Source organism: Lathyrus oleraceus, chromosome 4 (genome assembly GCF_024323335.1).
Source record: "Lathyrus oleraceus cultivar Zhongwan6 chromosome 4, CAAS_Psat_ZW6_1.0, whole genome shotgun sequence".
NCBI lineage: Eukaryota > Viridiplantae > Streptophyta > Magnoliopsida > Fabales > Fabaceae > Lathyrus > Lathyrus oleraceus.
The window spans coordinates 270,095,733-270,111,178 of record NC_066582.1 but is presented as its reverse complement, the minus strand read 5'-3'; the positions used below and the strand labels follow the sequence as shown (position 1 = coordinate 270,111,178).

Below are 15,446 nucleotides of genomic sequence, written 5' to 3'. Positions count from 1 at the left end.
TAGCCCAAAGACAGGACATGGCTCAGTTCATGAGCATGATGCAAGGGGTTGTTCAGGGGCAAGAGGAGCTGCGTGCCTTAGCCCAGAGACAGGAAGCTGTGACTCTGCCGCCCAGTCGTGCTTCACCAGAGGGGGTCCTTGTCAATGATCAAATTACTGCTGTCACTATTCCCGTCAACAACTATGCCGTGGGTGAAGATTTGAGGGGTATTATAATCAGTGGACAGCCCCTTGCTACAGAGACTGTTAATGTCAGAGCAACTCTTGCTCCGGTTCGCCATCCTGGCTCTTCAAATCCTTCAAGTTCTAAAAAGCCATCCTCTAGGGCACCCAGAAGGGGAGAGGGTGAAACAAACGTTGTGCACCGTCGGAGGAGTGTGAACAAAGGACAGTATCGGCAAGTTGCTGCTGTGACTATTCCAGCCACTCAAACTCAACAACAACAGAGAAGACCAACTCAGCAATATCAGCATCAACAACATCGTCCTCAGCAGCAGGCTTACCGGCCTCCCAATGGTAATCAAGCCAGTACGAGTAATGAGAGGAAGAAGATCATTTTTGATCCGATCCCTATGTCCTATGCAGAGTTGTATCCCTCTCTGTTAGAGCGGAACTTGATTACTCCCAGAGACCCGCCGGCTATACCCGTCAACCCTCGATGGTGGTATAGGCCTGAGCAGCATTGTGTGCATCATTCGGGTGCTCCTGGTCATGACGAGGATAGTTGTTTCCAGCTAAAGATGAAGGTTCAAGACCTTGTGAGGTCAGGGATTCCAAGCTTTGAAGACTTAGGTCCCCGTGTTAATCAAGCTTGAAGACGGCAAGTCCCGGGTTGGTGATGGTTATTCTTCTGAGGTCTTCAACGAAGAGGTTTGTTCAAAAGCAGAAGTTGCTGATGCAAAGGATACTGACAGTTGTTATCCCTGGTGGGATCTATCACAAATGGGTCACTGTGGGTGTTCCTACAGTTGTTCAAAAGTCAGAGTAATAATCACTTTGTTTAAAAACCCTTCTCCCATGCCAAAAGGAGAAGTGATGACATTGTTGGCAACATTTTGTGCAATGATATTTTCATTCAAATAAATGCATGTTAAAATTTTTTTTTTCCAATTGTTTTCCTTTTTCACTTTTTACATGAAATTGGTGATCATAAAAAACCCTAAAAACAGGAATAAAAACAATCTTTTCATCTGCATAACGATTGTCTTGTTTGATTTCCAAAAAGCTTTTCATATCAAAATCATTATGCAGGTTGTTTCTTAAACCCATTGAACACAATGATCTGACGTCATCTCCCAATTGTGAATTCCCTGTATTCGAAGTGGAAGAAGATGATGTTGAAGGGATTCCTGACGAGATTTCCCGACTTCTTGAGCAAGAAAAGAAGATCACTCAGCTGTATCTCGAGAATCAGCAGAACAACCAACTGGGGCATAAAAGAAAAAGAAAAAAGAAAATACAAAGAAAGAAGAGGGTGCAAAATCAAAAGAAATCAGAATCAAAAGAAAGAAAGAAAGAAACAAAAGAAAAAATAGCACCCTCAAAGTCCCAAGTTGACTGATGCTGAATTCGATCGAAAAGAAGAGATTAACTGCCATGTGTCATGGTCAGTTATATCAGCGGAGAGTGACGAAAGCACGCTATAAGAAGGTCAAGCCTCGTGTCTTCCGAGGGACCCTGTGCTCAAGAAAGTCTTGTCTTTCGTACCCGATTCCAGGGGCAAGTGAACCCTAAGCTATGAACGCCCATAGGTTGTCAAGAGAGTCTTTTCAGGCGGTGCTCTGAGACTTACAGCAATGGATGAAGAAGTTCACTCGTCCTGTGAATTCCCGATGCAGTCAAGAAATACTTCGCAAAAAAACAAAAAAAGAACAAAAAGCTCGCTAAGTCGAACACCCCAAAGGGCAACTTAGGCAAAAAGGAGCGTCTCGGTGGATTGAAAACCCGAAAGGGCGATCCAGGCAAAAGTTAGAGACATTGAAAAATAAAAAGAATTCGCATCCCGCTAGATTGAGCACCTCACACTGGGGCAATCTAGGCAAAAATTAGGGATTTGGCAAGTAACTGCATCTTGACAAGACTGTGTTCTATATCTGTCATCCGTCAGGAATCCTCGATGCGTCGTCGACTGAAGCTCTGAATACATCGAAATTCAGAATGGTAGAGTAAGGGTCATTATGTTCAATGTAGCCCTCTCCAATATATATCACCGATTTCAAACTTGTACAGATCTATGGAGTCTCGCCCTTTGCAGACTACCATTCCATCACATCAATTTGAGCTTTTATCCAATTATTTGCACTCTTATTTTTTCAACTCAACAAACGTTTTGCATGTTTTAATTGATAAAGTATCATTGTTTTTCAAAATAAATAAATTTTTCAAAATTGTTCTCAAACTAAGTGAATATTCACAATGATGGAAGGATACTTAGGAGACCCATAGTGCTCTCCCAAGGGCGGTATGATTACCAACAGGTAAGACAATTGTTCGTATCTCGAGCATGACTGTATCTTTTCCCTGTAGAACCTCTCATGGTTTCTCCTCAGCGAGATTGCCCAGTGTAGTGTTGGTTGAAGTTGTTCATCTTCATGTCCCCGGCAGTGCAGTTTTTTTCTTCCAAGTCCCTATTAGCACCTATAGTGGGGCATCCCCAGTAGAGTGCTGTTTGAGCCCTATTGTGGGGCATCCCTAGCAAGTTTGCTGTTTGGACGCTTTTTGTGGGGCAGTCCTAGGCAGAGCATTTATTGAAGACTTCAACTTTCCTCTCTCCAGCAGAGCAGTCTTCCTCCCTCCCCCAGCATGGGTGCTATTCTTGGAAGATTCAGTATTTGGTGGATTGACATCCAGTACTCCATCATGTCCTCAGATAGATCCCCAGCGGAGTTGTTAGCATGAGGAGCTTTATTAAGGCCTATCTATCTTCATCAGAGATCTGGTTGCTTCTGAGTATCTCTGATTTCCAGCACGAGTTGTTGTGGCGCGTCCGCCAGTATGTTGAACTCTTTTCTCCGGTTATGACTGACGATCCCTCCGGAAACCTCTGGTGGCCTTCCTCCCCAGCAGGATGGTGTTGCTCCCTGATATCCCAGTCTCCAGTGGATTTTCTTGGCTCTCTGGTGACTTTGGTTTTCCCTCTGAAAGAGTGGTGCCGGATGGTTGATTCCCGGACCTGTGTGTTGAGCATGTCTGTTTGTCAGCATTCATCATACATTTTTTCTAGATATAATGCATACATGCATAATCATAGCATTCGGATACTCATGATGCAGCTGTTGCCGTGTATCTGTTGATGGTTGTCTCCTGCTATTTGTTGATACAGATCTCTCCAGTAGATCCTCCTCTAGCAGAAGTGGGTGAGTCTGATCTCTCCATGTAGAGTCTACCCCTTAAGCAGAAAGTGTCTACCATTTCCTTCTACGCCCCCCACTGAGTTATATCCTCGTGGATGACGGTTGTTTCTGTTCCCTCCCTAACGGGATGGGTTTTCCCTATTGAGTTCTGTCCTCATTAGGATGAGTCCTGTTTCAGTCTGCCTTTTTGGATCGATCCTAAATTGGCTTCCTGTTGGCTGTCTCCCGTGCTTCCCTGGGGCATAAATGAATAGTCGCTCACTAACCGGCACTCATTCATCTCATCCTTAGCAGAATTTGTGGCTTCTACCTACAAACCGGTAGTTGTAAGTCCTATCTTTGTGGTTTTCTACCTACTAGCTGGTAGTTGTAAAATCCCACTTTCATCCCATTGGCAGAGTTAACCCTTTGTGCTCATCCTATCGATGACTGGCTACCTTTCTGTGGTTTTCTGCCTACAAACCGGTAGATGTAATCCCCTCCTTGCAGTTATCAGTATCCAGCTTGCGGTATTGATACTCTTTTCCCCTCTGGATACTTGCCTTGATCAAGCAGTATTGTCCCCAGTGGGTCTTCCCCTTTCTTTTGGGTATTTGCTCCAAGTTGGCAACTTTTATCCTCTTTTGGTTGGTCATCTTTTGCATGCCTAGTCCTGGTACCCTGATGCCTTTCTTTTCGGTCGATTATTCATTTGACAACCTACAACCCGGTTATGGGTAATCTTCCATGCGAGTGTACTATCTGCATTTTGACGGCTACAGATAATATATCTCATGCACTCTTTGGTCAATCTTTCGATTGTTATCCCCAGCATAGGTCCTTGGCATGCGTGCTGGCTCACGTATCACTGTTTTGTTATCTTCGCCGATGCTGATAGACATGAAGAATTTTCCGGTGTTTAGACCGAGGCGGTATTCAGACCGAAGTGGCATTCAGGCCAGTTTTCCCGGTATCCAGACCGAAGTGGCATCCAGGCCAGTTCCCGGTATCCAGACCGAAGTGGCATTCAGGCCAGTTTTCCCGGTATCCAGACCGAAGTGGCATTCAGGCCAGTTCCCGGTATCCAGACCGAAGTGGCATTCAGGCCAGTGTTCCCGGTATCCAGACCGAAGTGGCATTCAGGCCAGTTCCCGGTATCCAGACCGAAGTGGCATTCAGGCCAGTTTCCGATTTCCAGATCGAAGAAGTTCTCAACAATCAGGACGAAGAACTTGTGGTGTTCAGACCAGTTCCCGGTATCCAGACCGAAGTGGTATTCAGGCCAGTTTTCCCGGTATCCAGACCGAAGTGGCATTCAGGCCAGTTTTCCCGGTATCCAGACCGAAGTGGCGTCCAGGCCAGTTCCCGGTATCCAGACCGAAGTGGCATTCAGGCCAGTTTTCCCGGTATCCAGACCGAAGTGGCGTCCAGGCCAGTTCCCGGTATCCAGACCGAAGTGGCATTCAGGCCAGTTTTCCCGGTATCCAGACCGAAGTGGCGTCCAGGCCAGTTCCCGGTATCCAGACCGAAGTGGCATTCAGGCCAGTTTTCCCGGTATCCAGACCGAAGTGGCGTCCAGGCCAGTTCCCGGTATCCAGACCGAAGTGGCATTCAGGCCAGTTTTTTTTCGATATCCAGATCAAAGTGGTGTTCAGACCAGATTTCCGGTGATCAGACCAACATTGATACTCTCATACTCCGATGCTTAGTGTTCAGACTAATGTGCGGCGTTCGGGCCATGGGTATTCCTGTGTTACCATTTATTTTGGTATTCAGGTCAACTTTCTGTTTCGGTACTCAGGCCGATTTTCACCGTACCAGACGGATTCTTCTTTTGTGATTGCTTCTTTGCCGATTCTGACAGGCATTGTTATTTATTTCATGGGGATTCAGGATCAAAATCCGGGTCTTCTTAGTATTTAACCATCTTCCACAATGATCATATGAAGAACGTCTTGCTTCATATTCTCCAATTGAAGATGTTTAAATAGGGGCAGCTGTCATACCCCGATTTTGGTCCTGAATTTTTTATGTTTGTTTAGCATACTTGGCCTAACCTTACTCTGTTTTTTATGTGAGAATTGGTCTTGGTCCAAAGTCATGGTGTTTGTTCTTGAGATTGTTAACATGCCTATGATCTGGGTCATCTGAACAACCGGTTTCCTTGTGTTTCAAGCCACTTTCTAGTCATGTTATTGGTTCATGGATACTATGCCAAAATCCTAATCTTATACCATCATTCCATGGCCCTGTTAACATATATTGCTTGTCAAGTCATGTTCTTTTCAAAGTCAAACATTCAAGTCATAAGGCAAAACAATTTGGAAACCAACTTCAAACCATTTTGTTAATCCATTTCAATTTTATTTCATTACATTTGATTTCATACAAAAAATACATAAAAATTGACACTTTGACCAGTTGTTGACTTTGGTCAACCGTTGACTTTTTGGTCAACTTTGACCAAAGTCAACCCAAATTCCCCAAACCCTAAATTTCATCCTAACCAATAATTCATTTTTCATTTACAAAGAAGATACAAAAAAAAAAAAAAAACGCATTTTTGACCAATTGTTGACTTTGGTCAACAGTTGACTTTTTGGTCAACTTTGACCAAAGTCAACCCTCACTTGCTCTTGACTATCCAAACTTGGCCTGGCCCTTTGTTTCATTGTGCCATCCAATCTTCATGTTTGTTGATGATTTTTTCTTGATTACTTCATTTGCAAGTAAGTGACTTTGTGCACACCATGCTATTTGAACACCTTTGAATCAACGGTCATTAGCCTCGGTCTATCCCAAACTTGGACCTAATCTCACGCTATCTTGTCTTGATTTACCACCAAAGTCCATGTGTGCACCCTTGCTTATTATCTTGCAGCAGCACCATAAGCACATAACCAGTGGTGAACCTACAAAATCAAAACCAAGTCATGTGTCAAAACTGCAGCAAGGCCACGAATGTCTGCAACTGTCTCAAGCCATAGGCCATACCTGTTAAACCTCATGCCATAAGCCAAATAAACTCTGCAGCAGGCAGTACATCAAGGCACACAACTTGCAACAAACCAACATTACCACATGAGCATAAAACCAACTGCAGCAGCACCACATGAGTGTGCTCATTCCTTGCTCATAATACACCACATTACAAGGCCAAATCTCCATGATTTAACCAACAAAAGGCCATAACAAACCTACAATTGGCCCTGCAGTAGACAAAAAAAACATGAATGGAAGCCACAATAGTTTTACCCAAAACCGAAACTATTTGTAGATTGAAACAGGCAAAATGAAGACTTACTAGTTTCACCGTGGCATTAACAATAGGCTTGATGAATATTGTTGGTTAAGAATCAGATGAAGTTCTGTTACGGTTATTTTTTCCTTCGGCTGGAAATTCGAGATTGGTTCCTACTGTCATGGAATTTTCCAGGTTGGATTTCTGGTACAGGCATTTATGCAAAGGTTTGAGTTCAGTCCTAATTCTGCATCTCACAGCCTTCAGTTAGGTCCAGAAAGTGAATCAAATGAAACTAGAGCTGATGTTGAGTCTCACTTGCATCCATCAAAATATGATAACAATGGTAGCCACTTTCAGAGGCTGCAGTATCAAGTAACAAAATTGTTTAAGGGCTTTTCAAGTCCACCTGATGTTGAAAATGAAAACAAAACTTATAATCCTGAGATTTTGACTAGTCTCAAGCGTCAATGGGCTGTAAATTTTCAGTTGAAGTATATGGGTCATAGGTCTTTCAAGAAGCCCTCACAACTGTCTGAAAGCATAGTGGTTGTTGGACTTCACCTGAATTGTGATGATCAGACACTACATAGACAACTTGTTGGTAGAAAACTTGAAGAATCTGCCAAATTGAGAAGTGCACTTGGTTGTCAGAATCAATCTCCTGTAGAACCCAATATTGAACCTCAGGTCTTGTTTGTTTATCCTTCAAAAAAAACCTATGCCTCTTAAAAACAAGGAATCTCTTAGGATAATCAGAAGAAAGGACAATTGCAGCATCAGGTGGCTGTACAATCTTCTGCTGTGGCCAATGAACCTTCTCTAGCTGTTGATGGTGGTACCTATGATTGTGTAGCTTCTGAAGTTGTAGGAACTAAAACAACACATTCTGCAGCAATTGCCTGTGAAGATTTATCAGCAGCAGCTTCAGGCACATTATCAGCTGCCAGTGAGAGCCTGCCTTCTGTGTCACTTGAGGAAAAGACCATTTGTTCTAGACAAGTCTCTGCTTGTGTTTCAGTTGGAGGACCTGTTACTCAAGTCGTTAGTTTGAACAATCATAACAGTGCTAAGGTAGATGAATTATCCCAAGAGGATAAACAATTAAGACAAACCGTTTCAACTCTTCAGGGATGTAAAAATGTTAGTGACGTTGGGACAGAATTTAATCAACTCAAACAGGGTGTTAGTGTTACAGAGTTAAACACTGAGGATGTAACTTTAGAGACTGGACAGCAAGGGCAGGGTGGATCTGCAAGTTACATCACAGAATGTGACAGGATGGCCGATAATTTAAACACGTCTACCTCTACTACATTGGATTCTAAAGTTAGAAACAACTTCAAAACATTGCAAGGATAGTTCAGAGGATGCTATTATTGGCAGTGGCTCGGTGTCTCTTCCAGGTGCACCAAGTACTATGGACCGACCAAGTTTAGAGCCAAGTAAAGTGAAAGCTTCATCAAAAGGAAAAAAGAAACGAAAAGAGGTTCTTCTGAAAGCAGATGCTGCTGGGATGACATTTGATCTTTATAACACATATAAGCGACCTGAGGAAAAGGAAGAGGCTGTTGTCAGTTCGGAGAATACTGGATGTGTTTCTTCTGGAAATTTGAAGCAGTTGCCTGTGGATGCTTCTCAGCCAAATGTAGTTGCAAATGAACAATGCAGGCAGAGTAAGGCTGAAACTGAGGATAATCTGGGAATAACTGAAAGTGATGTTACAGCTTGGATTTAGAAAGTGGATAAAACTAAAACTGAAATAGAGGAGTTTCAAAATGATGAAGGCCACACGAAGACAAGGTTTTCCAGTGGTTTATTTCGTTACTTCAGGAATAGGCATCAAACCAGAGCAGCGATCAAAACCGAAACTGCTTTCGGAAGCTTACCATTTGTTATGACGTGAGCTGCCTCAAACCAGTACGCAATTGAGCGTTGTAGTCGGCACCGATCCTGCAACATTGCCAACAATTTGCATCAGCTAACACTGCTACATCATAATCAATGGAAAATCATGATACACCAAAACACACAGTCAAAGACTCAGGTTGCAAAGGCATGTACCTGTAAACGTTTCACATGGGAAGTTCCTTCGAGTACCTGTACAAAAACACACCAAGATGGAGTAAGCTTGCAACCTGAGCCAAGTCAAAACGTGAAACAACTTGCAGCAAATACCCTGGACCAGAATCAATACCAGCAGGCATATGTCGAGCCTCATGTTCATCCTCATCCTCAAATGCAGCATCCACAACCTCAAGGTTACAAAAGAATCTTCACTGCGGTAAAAAAAAAAGGAAAAAAATCAAAAATAACTCAGTAAGGCAGTAAAAATTCACAAGCAACAAAAATGAAACATTTTCACAGAAGAAGTACAAGGTACATGTTACCTTTTGCAGAGCAAACACCAAAATGGGATAGACAACAGAGCAGCACAAAAAAGAAAGCACTTCCAATTCCATACTCTTTTGATCTCATCCAAACCCTAGCAATGGGATTATAAAAAGGGAGAAATCAGTGAGGGACAAAAAAAAACCTAGAGAACAACAGAGAGCTGGAGGCGAAAATCTGAGAAGAAACCCTAAAATCCCAAAATCGTACCTGGAGGCCAGCTTCTTCGCATCCTTCACCACCACCGCAGTGACACTTTGTAAGGACCTCTTTTTCTTTCTCTTTATGCTTGTTGATTGAAAATTTTGTGTGAGCTGAGAGTGGTTGAGAGGGGTTCGTTGAGAACGAGAGTGGGATTGAGAGAAATGTGAAGTTTGGTGAGTGTTGATGAACATTACCGAGAGAAGAGAGAATGAAGGAGTGAGTTTGGGAAGGTTGAGTTCGTGAGGTGGGGAGGACGATGGTGATGAAGACGAACCTCTGTGTTTCCATTTTCTTCTTTTTTTTTCTTTTTTTTAATTTTTCTTTTATTATTTAATTTATTCTGTTTTTAACACAAAAACCATAAAAAAGTTTATTTTGTTTTTATTTTAAATCTCTTTATTTTTTTTGCCCGGTTCATATATTTAACGTAGTATTTCAGTAGCAGATAATGGTGAGTGGTCTGGTGGAGAAGGGCAGTGTGTATATTCTTGAGTGGGGTGGGTTCAATACTCATGTGTGGTACTTTTTGCTTTTTATTTGATTTTATCTTCCTTTAGCATTTTTTATTCTTTTAGTATGTTGATTAATATCTTTTTTATGTTTATTATACTCATGATTTCATTTGTTAATAATGCATAGTTGTTGTATTTTAGTTTAGTTCAAAACCATTTTTTTTTAACTATAAAAATCATACTTTTCTCGATTTAATATCGAGCCCATTTTTTACACCCTTGTAAGTCGATTGCTTTTTAAGCATCGCCATCGACCTCACATAGCTTACTCTTGGGCTTTCTTACAATGAGCCGGTTCCTTTGCACTTACACTCATACATTGTTTAATGCTTTATTATTTCATTCTTTGATTATTTGATTCGATTATATACTTGTTTATATCTTACTTGTTTGATTAACTGTGGCCTACTTGTATGGTGTTTAAGGCATATATTTATATTGCTTGATTGCCATGTCAACCCCCATTCATAACAAATGTATCCCTCTCCCATGAAATGTATAATATTCTTTCATTCTTTATTCATCTGTTAATACAAGAAATAAAATGAACACCCGATAACCATTTCAAAACAAGACCAAAACCTCGATCCAACGTCGAGTAATCATTTTTCAAAACCTAACAGAACCAGCACGTATTCATCCACCCTTTTGTAAGTCGATTGCTTTATGCATCGCCATCAACCTTGTAAGTCGATTGCTTTATGCATCGCCATCAACCTTGTAAGTCGATTGCTTCACGCATCGCCATCTACCCTCATCCCTAACACTTCTCCTTGCTCCATTCGTCGATTCTTGTTCCGATTAGGTAGCACCCATTAGATAGAACCCTTTGTATGATAACATAGGTAGTTTTCCCATATCCTTTTGTATGATAACATAGGTAGAATTCCCATATTCTTTGCACGCTAACATTAGGTAGATATTCCCATTTGTAAGTCCTAACACTTAAGTACATATTGCATGACAACACTAGGGCAGAGCTTCCCCCACTTCTAGACCTTTCCGAGCGTCTCCGATCCTGTGGCATGTGGTCCGTCCTATTGCAAAGAGGTAACTGCCTAAGACTCGATTCAGCGAGCTGCGACACCTACTGCTAGGACGTGAACACATCGCCCACTCTCCTCTGACACAACTGGTGTCCTCCTTTGTAAGTCCATGTTCAGATGGCAACCCCTATGAAGGGGAACTACATCGCCCTGATCCTTGTTCCAGACGAGGTATGTAGGCAGGTGGTCGTGCGAGACCACTCCGGGCACCTTTCTTTTTCTTTTTGTGTGTGTTTTGGTTCGGATGCTGATGTAAGTCCAGTGATTGGCAGTCGGGCTCCACGTTTGCCCTTTTGTTTGTGTTTCGGTTCGGATGCTGATGTAAGTCCAGTGATTGGCAGTCGGGCTACACGTTTGCCCTTTTGTGTGTGTTTCGGTTCGGATGCTGATGTAAGTCCAGTGATTGGCATTCGGGTTCCATGTTTGCCCGTGTTTGTGTTGTTTTGTTTGCCATGCTGTCAGCCGAACTACGGCAACTCTGATTCTCATGTTCAGATGAGATACGTAGGCACAAGATGCGATGTCTTGCCGAGTTTGACTAACGACTAACAACTAATCCTTTCTCTCGCCCTCGTTGCGATCGAGACTTTCCTTTTCTCTTGCCCTAGTTGCAATCGAGACCCTTATTTCCCGTAGTTAGCTGAACTACGTTTTGCTCTGATTCTCATTCCCGATGAGATACGTAGGCATAAGACACGATGTCTTAGCGAGCACACTTATCCTTAACCCCTAGGTAGCCGAGCTACGAAGACTCTGATTCTCATATTCAGATGAGATACGTATGTAGTGGATGCGACATCCGTGTGAGTCATTTTCTTTGACCCTTTCTTTTAGTAAATAGTACATTAGATAAACGCACACCCTTTAGACAAGAAACAACAAGAGTGGATCCCGTAGAGTACTACGGATGCGTAGGGGTGCTAATACCTTCCCTTCGCATAATCGACTCCCGAACCCAAGATTTGGTTGCGAGACCTTGTCTTTTCCTTTCCTTTCTCCGGGTTTACTTCGAGCGTTTCCTTTCCCTCCTTTGGGATAAATAACGCACGGTGGCGACTCTTCTGTCATTTTCTTTCTCGCCGGTTGTTTTTTTCGCAGACCGTATTTTTCGGGTTGCGACACTTACAACTTAAGTTTTCCCGCACTTCAATTCCGTTGGGTAAGATCGAAAGCAGTCCAACGTCTTTTTAAACTTAATTGTTTTTAATTATTTCAAAAACAGCGAAAGCGCTTTGTTTAGTTCATTAGGAGATTTTAACATTAAGAAGAAAAGAGATTTTAGAACTATTTTCGGACGCGTTTATAAGTTTAGAGTCTGGTTCGTGAGAACCTCTTTTGGTTAAGAAATCCAGGTTATAATACTTTTCGACTTAGTCAAGATACTATATTTCTTAAAAATAGGTTTACTACTCTAACGCAATGCGCGCCTTTTTATAAGTGACAATAAGAGGGTTTGATTAGGGAGTACAACTCGGTTCTGAATACGCGAAAGCAACAGTTCCTGTTAAATTAGTTCTTTTCAAAGTAGGAAACATTGCCCATAAGTAATTCTATTAGCAAGTACTTGGATTATTAATTGATTACGTGAATTACATTCGACCCTGTCTTTATTAATTAATCTTTATTCAACACTTTACTTTTCATTACACACTCCAAAAATACCTATTTTGATTGCCTTTGATAAACACCATAACGACAGATAACGATAGATTGACACTTGGTCTCTGTGGATTCGACAATCTTTTATATTACTCTGACGCGTTCGTATACTTGCAAAACAACCGCATCAATGAGTTAGTTCTTTTTTGGCTTTTTGAAAGTTTAAGTCAAATATGGTTAAGTTTATTTACAAGTTTGATTTAGAAAAGAAGTTTGAAAATGCAATGGCATAAGGCCAAAGTTTCTATCTTTTTGCAAAAGTGGTCAAAGTTTAGAACAAAAATAGTTCACACAAAGAAGATTTTGAAAAATGGAGGGAGAGATTTTGAAATTAAAGTTCTTGCTAGATATTTTCCCCCGAGTAAAATCGCCGTTCTTCGAAACCATATAACTAGATTTATCCAAAACCAAGGAGAATCGTTGTTCGAAGCTTGGGAGAGATATAAAGAGTTGTTACGAGCATGCCCACATCATGGTTTAGAAAATTGGTTAATCATTCAAACCTTCTATAATGGACTTCATTACAACACAAAGATGACCATCGACGCTGCCGCAGGCGGTGCTCTGATGAACAAACCTTATCCTGAAGCTAGTGCCCTCATCGAAGATATGGCTCAAAACCATCAATCATGGGGAGTCGAACGAGCGACAGTTGAGAAGGAGGAAGCCCAAGGAGGAGTGCATGAACTAAGCTCTATAGACATAATGCAAGCTAAAATGGATGCATTAGCTCTTAAGGTCGAGCATATGTGCATAAACCCGAATATTGTAGTCGCAGTTTCGTCGGATTGTGAGATATGTGGAACCAAAGGACACCAATCCGTAGAATGCAGTCTATTAAACGAAACCCACTCTGAGCAAGTGAACTACACCCAAGGGAACCCATACTCGAATACCTATAACCCTGGATGGAGGAATCATCCAAACTTTTCCTATAAAAACAACAACCCAATCCAAAATAATGCACCTCCGAGACCTAGTTATCAAGCCCCTAGATCAAATCAACCTATGCAACCTGTACCATCAAAGCCGAGCCTTGAGAAAATTATGGAAAATTTTATCACCGCTCAAACCCAACAAAACAAGGAGTTCATGAACCAAAACATTCATGTTAACGAATTGATTACTCAGTTAGGAACCAAGGTTGACCAAATAGTTACTCATACCAAGATGCTTGAAACCCAGATCTCTCAAGTAGCTTTAAACCAAGCCCCTCAGACTACACCTGCAGGACAATTCCCTGAAAACCTCAACAAAATCCGAGAGGACAAGCCAATGTCATTACCCTACGAAGTGAGAACGCTTATGATGAGCCACCAAACCCTAGATTGAGTGAACCCAAAACTTCTAAGGAATGTACCAAACCCACGGACGAAGTAAAGGAACCAGAGGAACCTGAAAACCAGGGATGTCGAGAAAAAGGAGACGAACCTAAAGATAAAACTTACGTACCACCCCCGCCATATAAACCACCTATACCATATCCGCAAAGACTCAAACAAACCCAGATCAATAAACAGTATCAAAAATTTATTAAAGTTATAGAAAAACTTCATGTAGAAATCCCTTTCACAGAAGCCATCACCCAAATACCTTCTTATGCAAAGTTTCTCAAAGACATCCTTACCAACAAACGTAGACTTGACGATTCAAAGCCTTTGGAATGTAATGCTATTTCCGAGGACAAATTAGCAAAGAAAGATAAAGACCCTGGAAATTTCTCCATTCCTTGCCTTTTGGGTAATCATGTCATCGAAAAAGCTTTTCTAGACTTAGGAGCTAGTGTGAGCCTAATGCCTTTAGCAGTTTGTGAGAGGTTAAACTTAGGAGAATTACAGCCCACTAAGATGTCACTTCAGTTAGCCGATAGATCTATTAAGTATCCGATAGGCATTTTAGAAGATGTTCCTGTTAGGATAGGTCAGTTATTTATCCTTACTGATTTTGTTGTCATGGACATCAAAGAGGACAATGATGTACCAATCCTTCTAGGTAGACCATTCTTATCGACTACAGGAGCCATAATAGATGTCAAGAAAGGAAAGTTGACATTTAAGGTAGGTGACGAGAAAATAGAATTTATACTTTCGAAATTTCTTATGGCACCTGTGATGGGAGACTCGTGTTATGCCTTAGACATCATTGATGAATGTGTTAGAGAATTAGAACAAAAAGAAATTATAAAAACAATTAAGTTACCATCAACTCTCATAAGGGAAGATGATGACTTTAAGAAACCCTACATCGATGATAACCTTTACGAATGTTTATCCCTTACCCCAGATCCTGTGCCATGCCCTAAGAAACCAACCTTAGAACTTAACGAACTGCCTAAGAACCTGAGATATGAGTTCCTCGATGAAAAGATGAACCGTCCAGTTATAGTTAGTGCTACCTTGAGCCAAGAGGAAACGAACCAACTTTTAGACGTTTTACGAAGATATCCCTCAGCCTTAGGATATAATATCTCTGACCTGAAAGGTATAAGCCCATCCGTATGCATGCATCGGTTTTCACTGGAAGAAGATTCAAAACCCTCCAGGGAACATCAGAGAAGAATAAACCCTATAATGAGTGATGTTGTTAAAAAGGAAGTTCTTAAGTTACTTGAGGCAGGTATCATCTATCAGATCTCGGATAGTAAGTGGGTGAGCCCTGTGCATGTAGTACCTAAAAAGGGAGGCATCACAGTCGTGCAAAACGATAAAGGCGAACCTGTAGCAAAACGATTAGAAGGAGGATGGAGGATGTGTATAGATTATAGAAAATTAAATAAAGCAACTAGGAAGGATCATTTCCCTTTACCATTTATAGACCAAATGTTGGAGCGTCTAGCCAGACACTCTTACTTCTGTTATCTATATGGATACTCTGGATTCTTCCAAATACCTATCCACCCCGAAGATCAAGAAAAAACTACCTTTACATGCCCTTATGGAACTTTTGCCTACAGACGAATATCGTTCGGCCTCTGTAATGCCCCAGCTACTTTCCAACGCTGCATGATGTCAATCTTTGCAGATTACCTAGATGGTATCATGGAAGTGTTTATGGATGATTT

General features: G+C 41.6%; 1 protein-coding gene and 1 non-coding gene across 2 annotated transcripts; both read right to left on the bottom strand.

The window, feature by feature from the left end:
• Positions 1–7,390: 7,390 nt before the first annotated feature.
• Positions 7,391–8,780, bottom strand: LOC127137023 (uncharacterized). The gene is made up of 4 exons (XM_051063519.1): positions 8,771–8,780; positions 8,638–8,711; positions 8,463–8,526; positions 7,391–7,603 (listed from the first exon to the last, which is right to left on the bottom strand). Exons 1-4 carry the CDS (start codon positions 8,778–8,780, stop codon positions 7,416–7,418), a joined length of 336 nt encoding a protein of 111 aa, XP_050919476.1. The 3' UTR covers positions 7,391–7,415.
• Positions 8,781–12,757: 3,977 nt separating this feature from the next.
• Positions 12,758–12,864, bottom strand: LOC127077835 (small nucleolar RNA R71). The gene has a single exon (XR_007787604.1). It is a non-coding gene; the product is annotated as a small nucleolar RNA R71 (small nucleolar RNA).
• Positions 12,865–15,446: the final 2,582 nt, after the last annotated feature.

Bases quoted from the DNA above. Each gene is read 5' to 3' on its own strand.
- LOC127137023 (XM_051063519.1), bottom strand. The intron at 8,527-8,637 runs GTACATGCCTTT...GCAATGTTGCAG, and splicing joins CCCATGTGAAACGTTTACAG to GATCGGTGCCGACTACAACG. The intron at 7,604-8,462 runs GTAAGCTTCCGA...CTTGAGTAACAG, and splicing joins AGCTCACGTCATAACAAATG to GTCCTCCAACTGAAACACAA.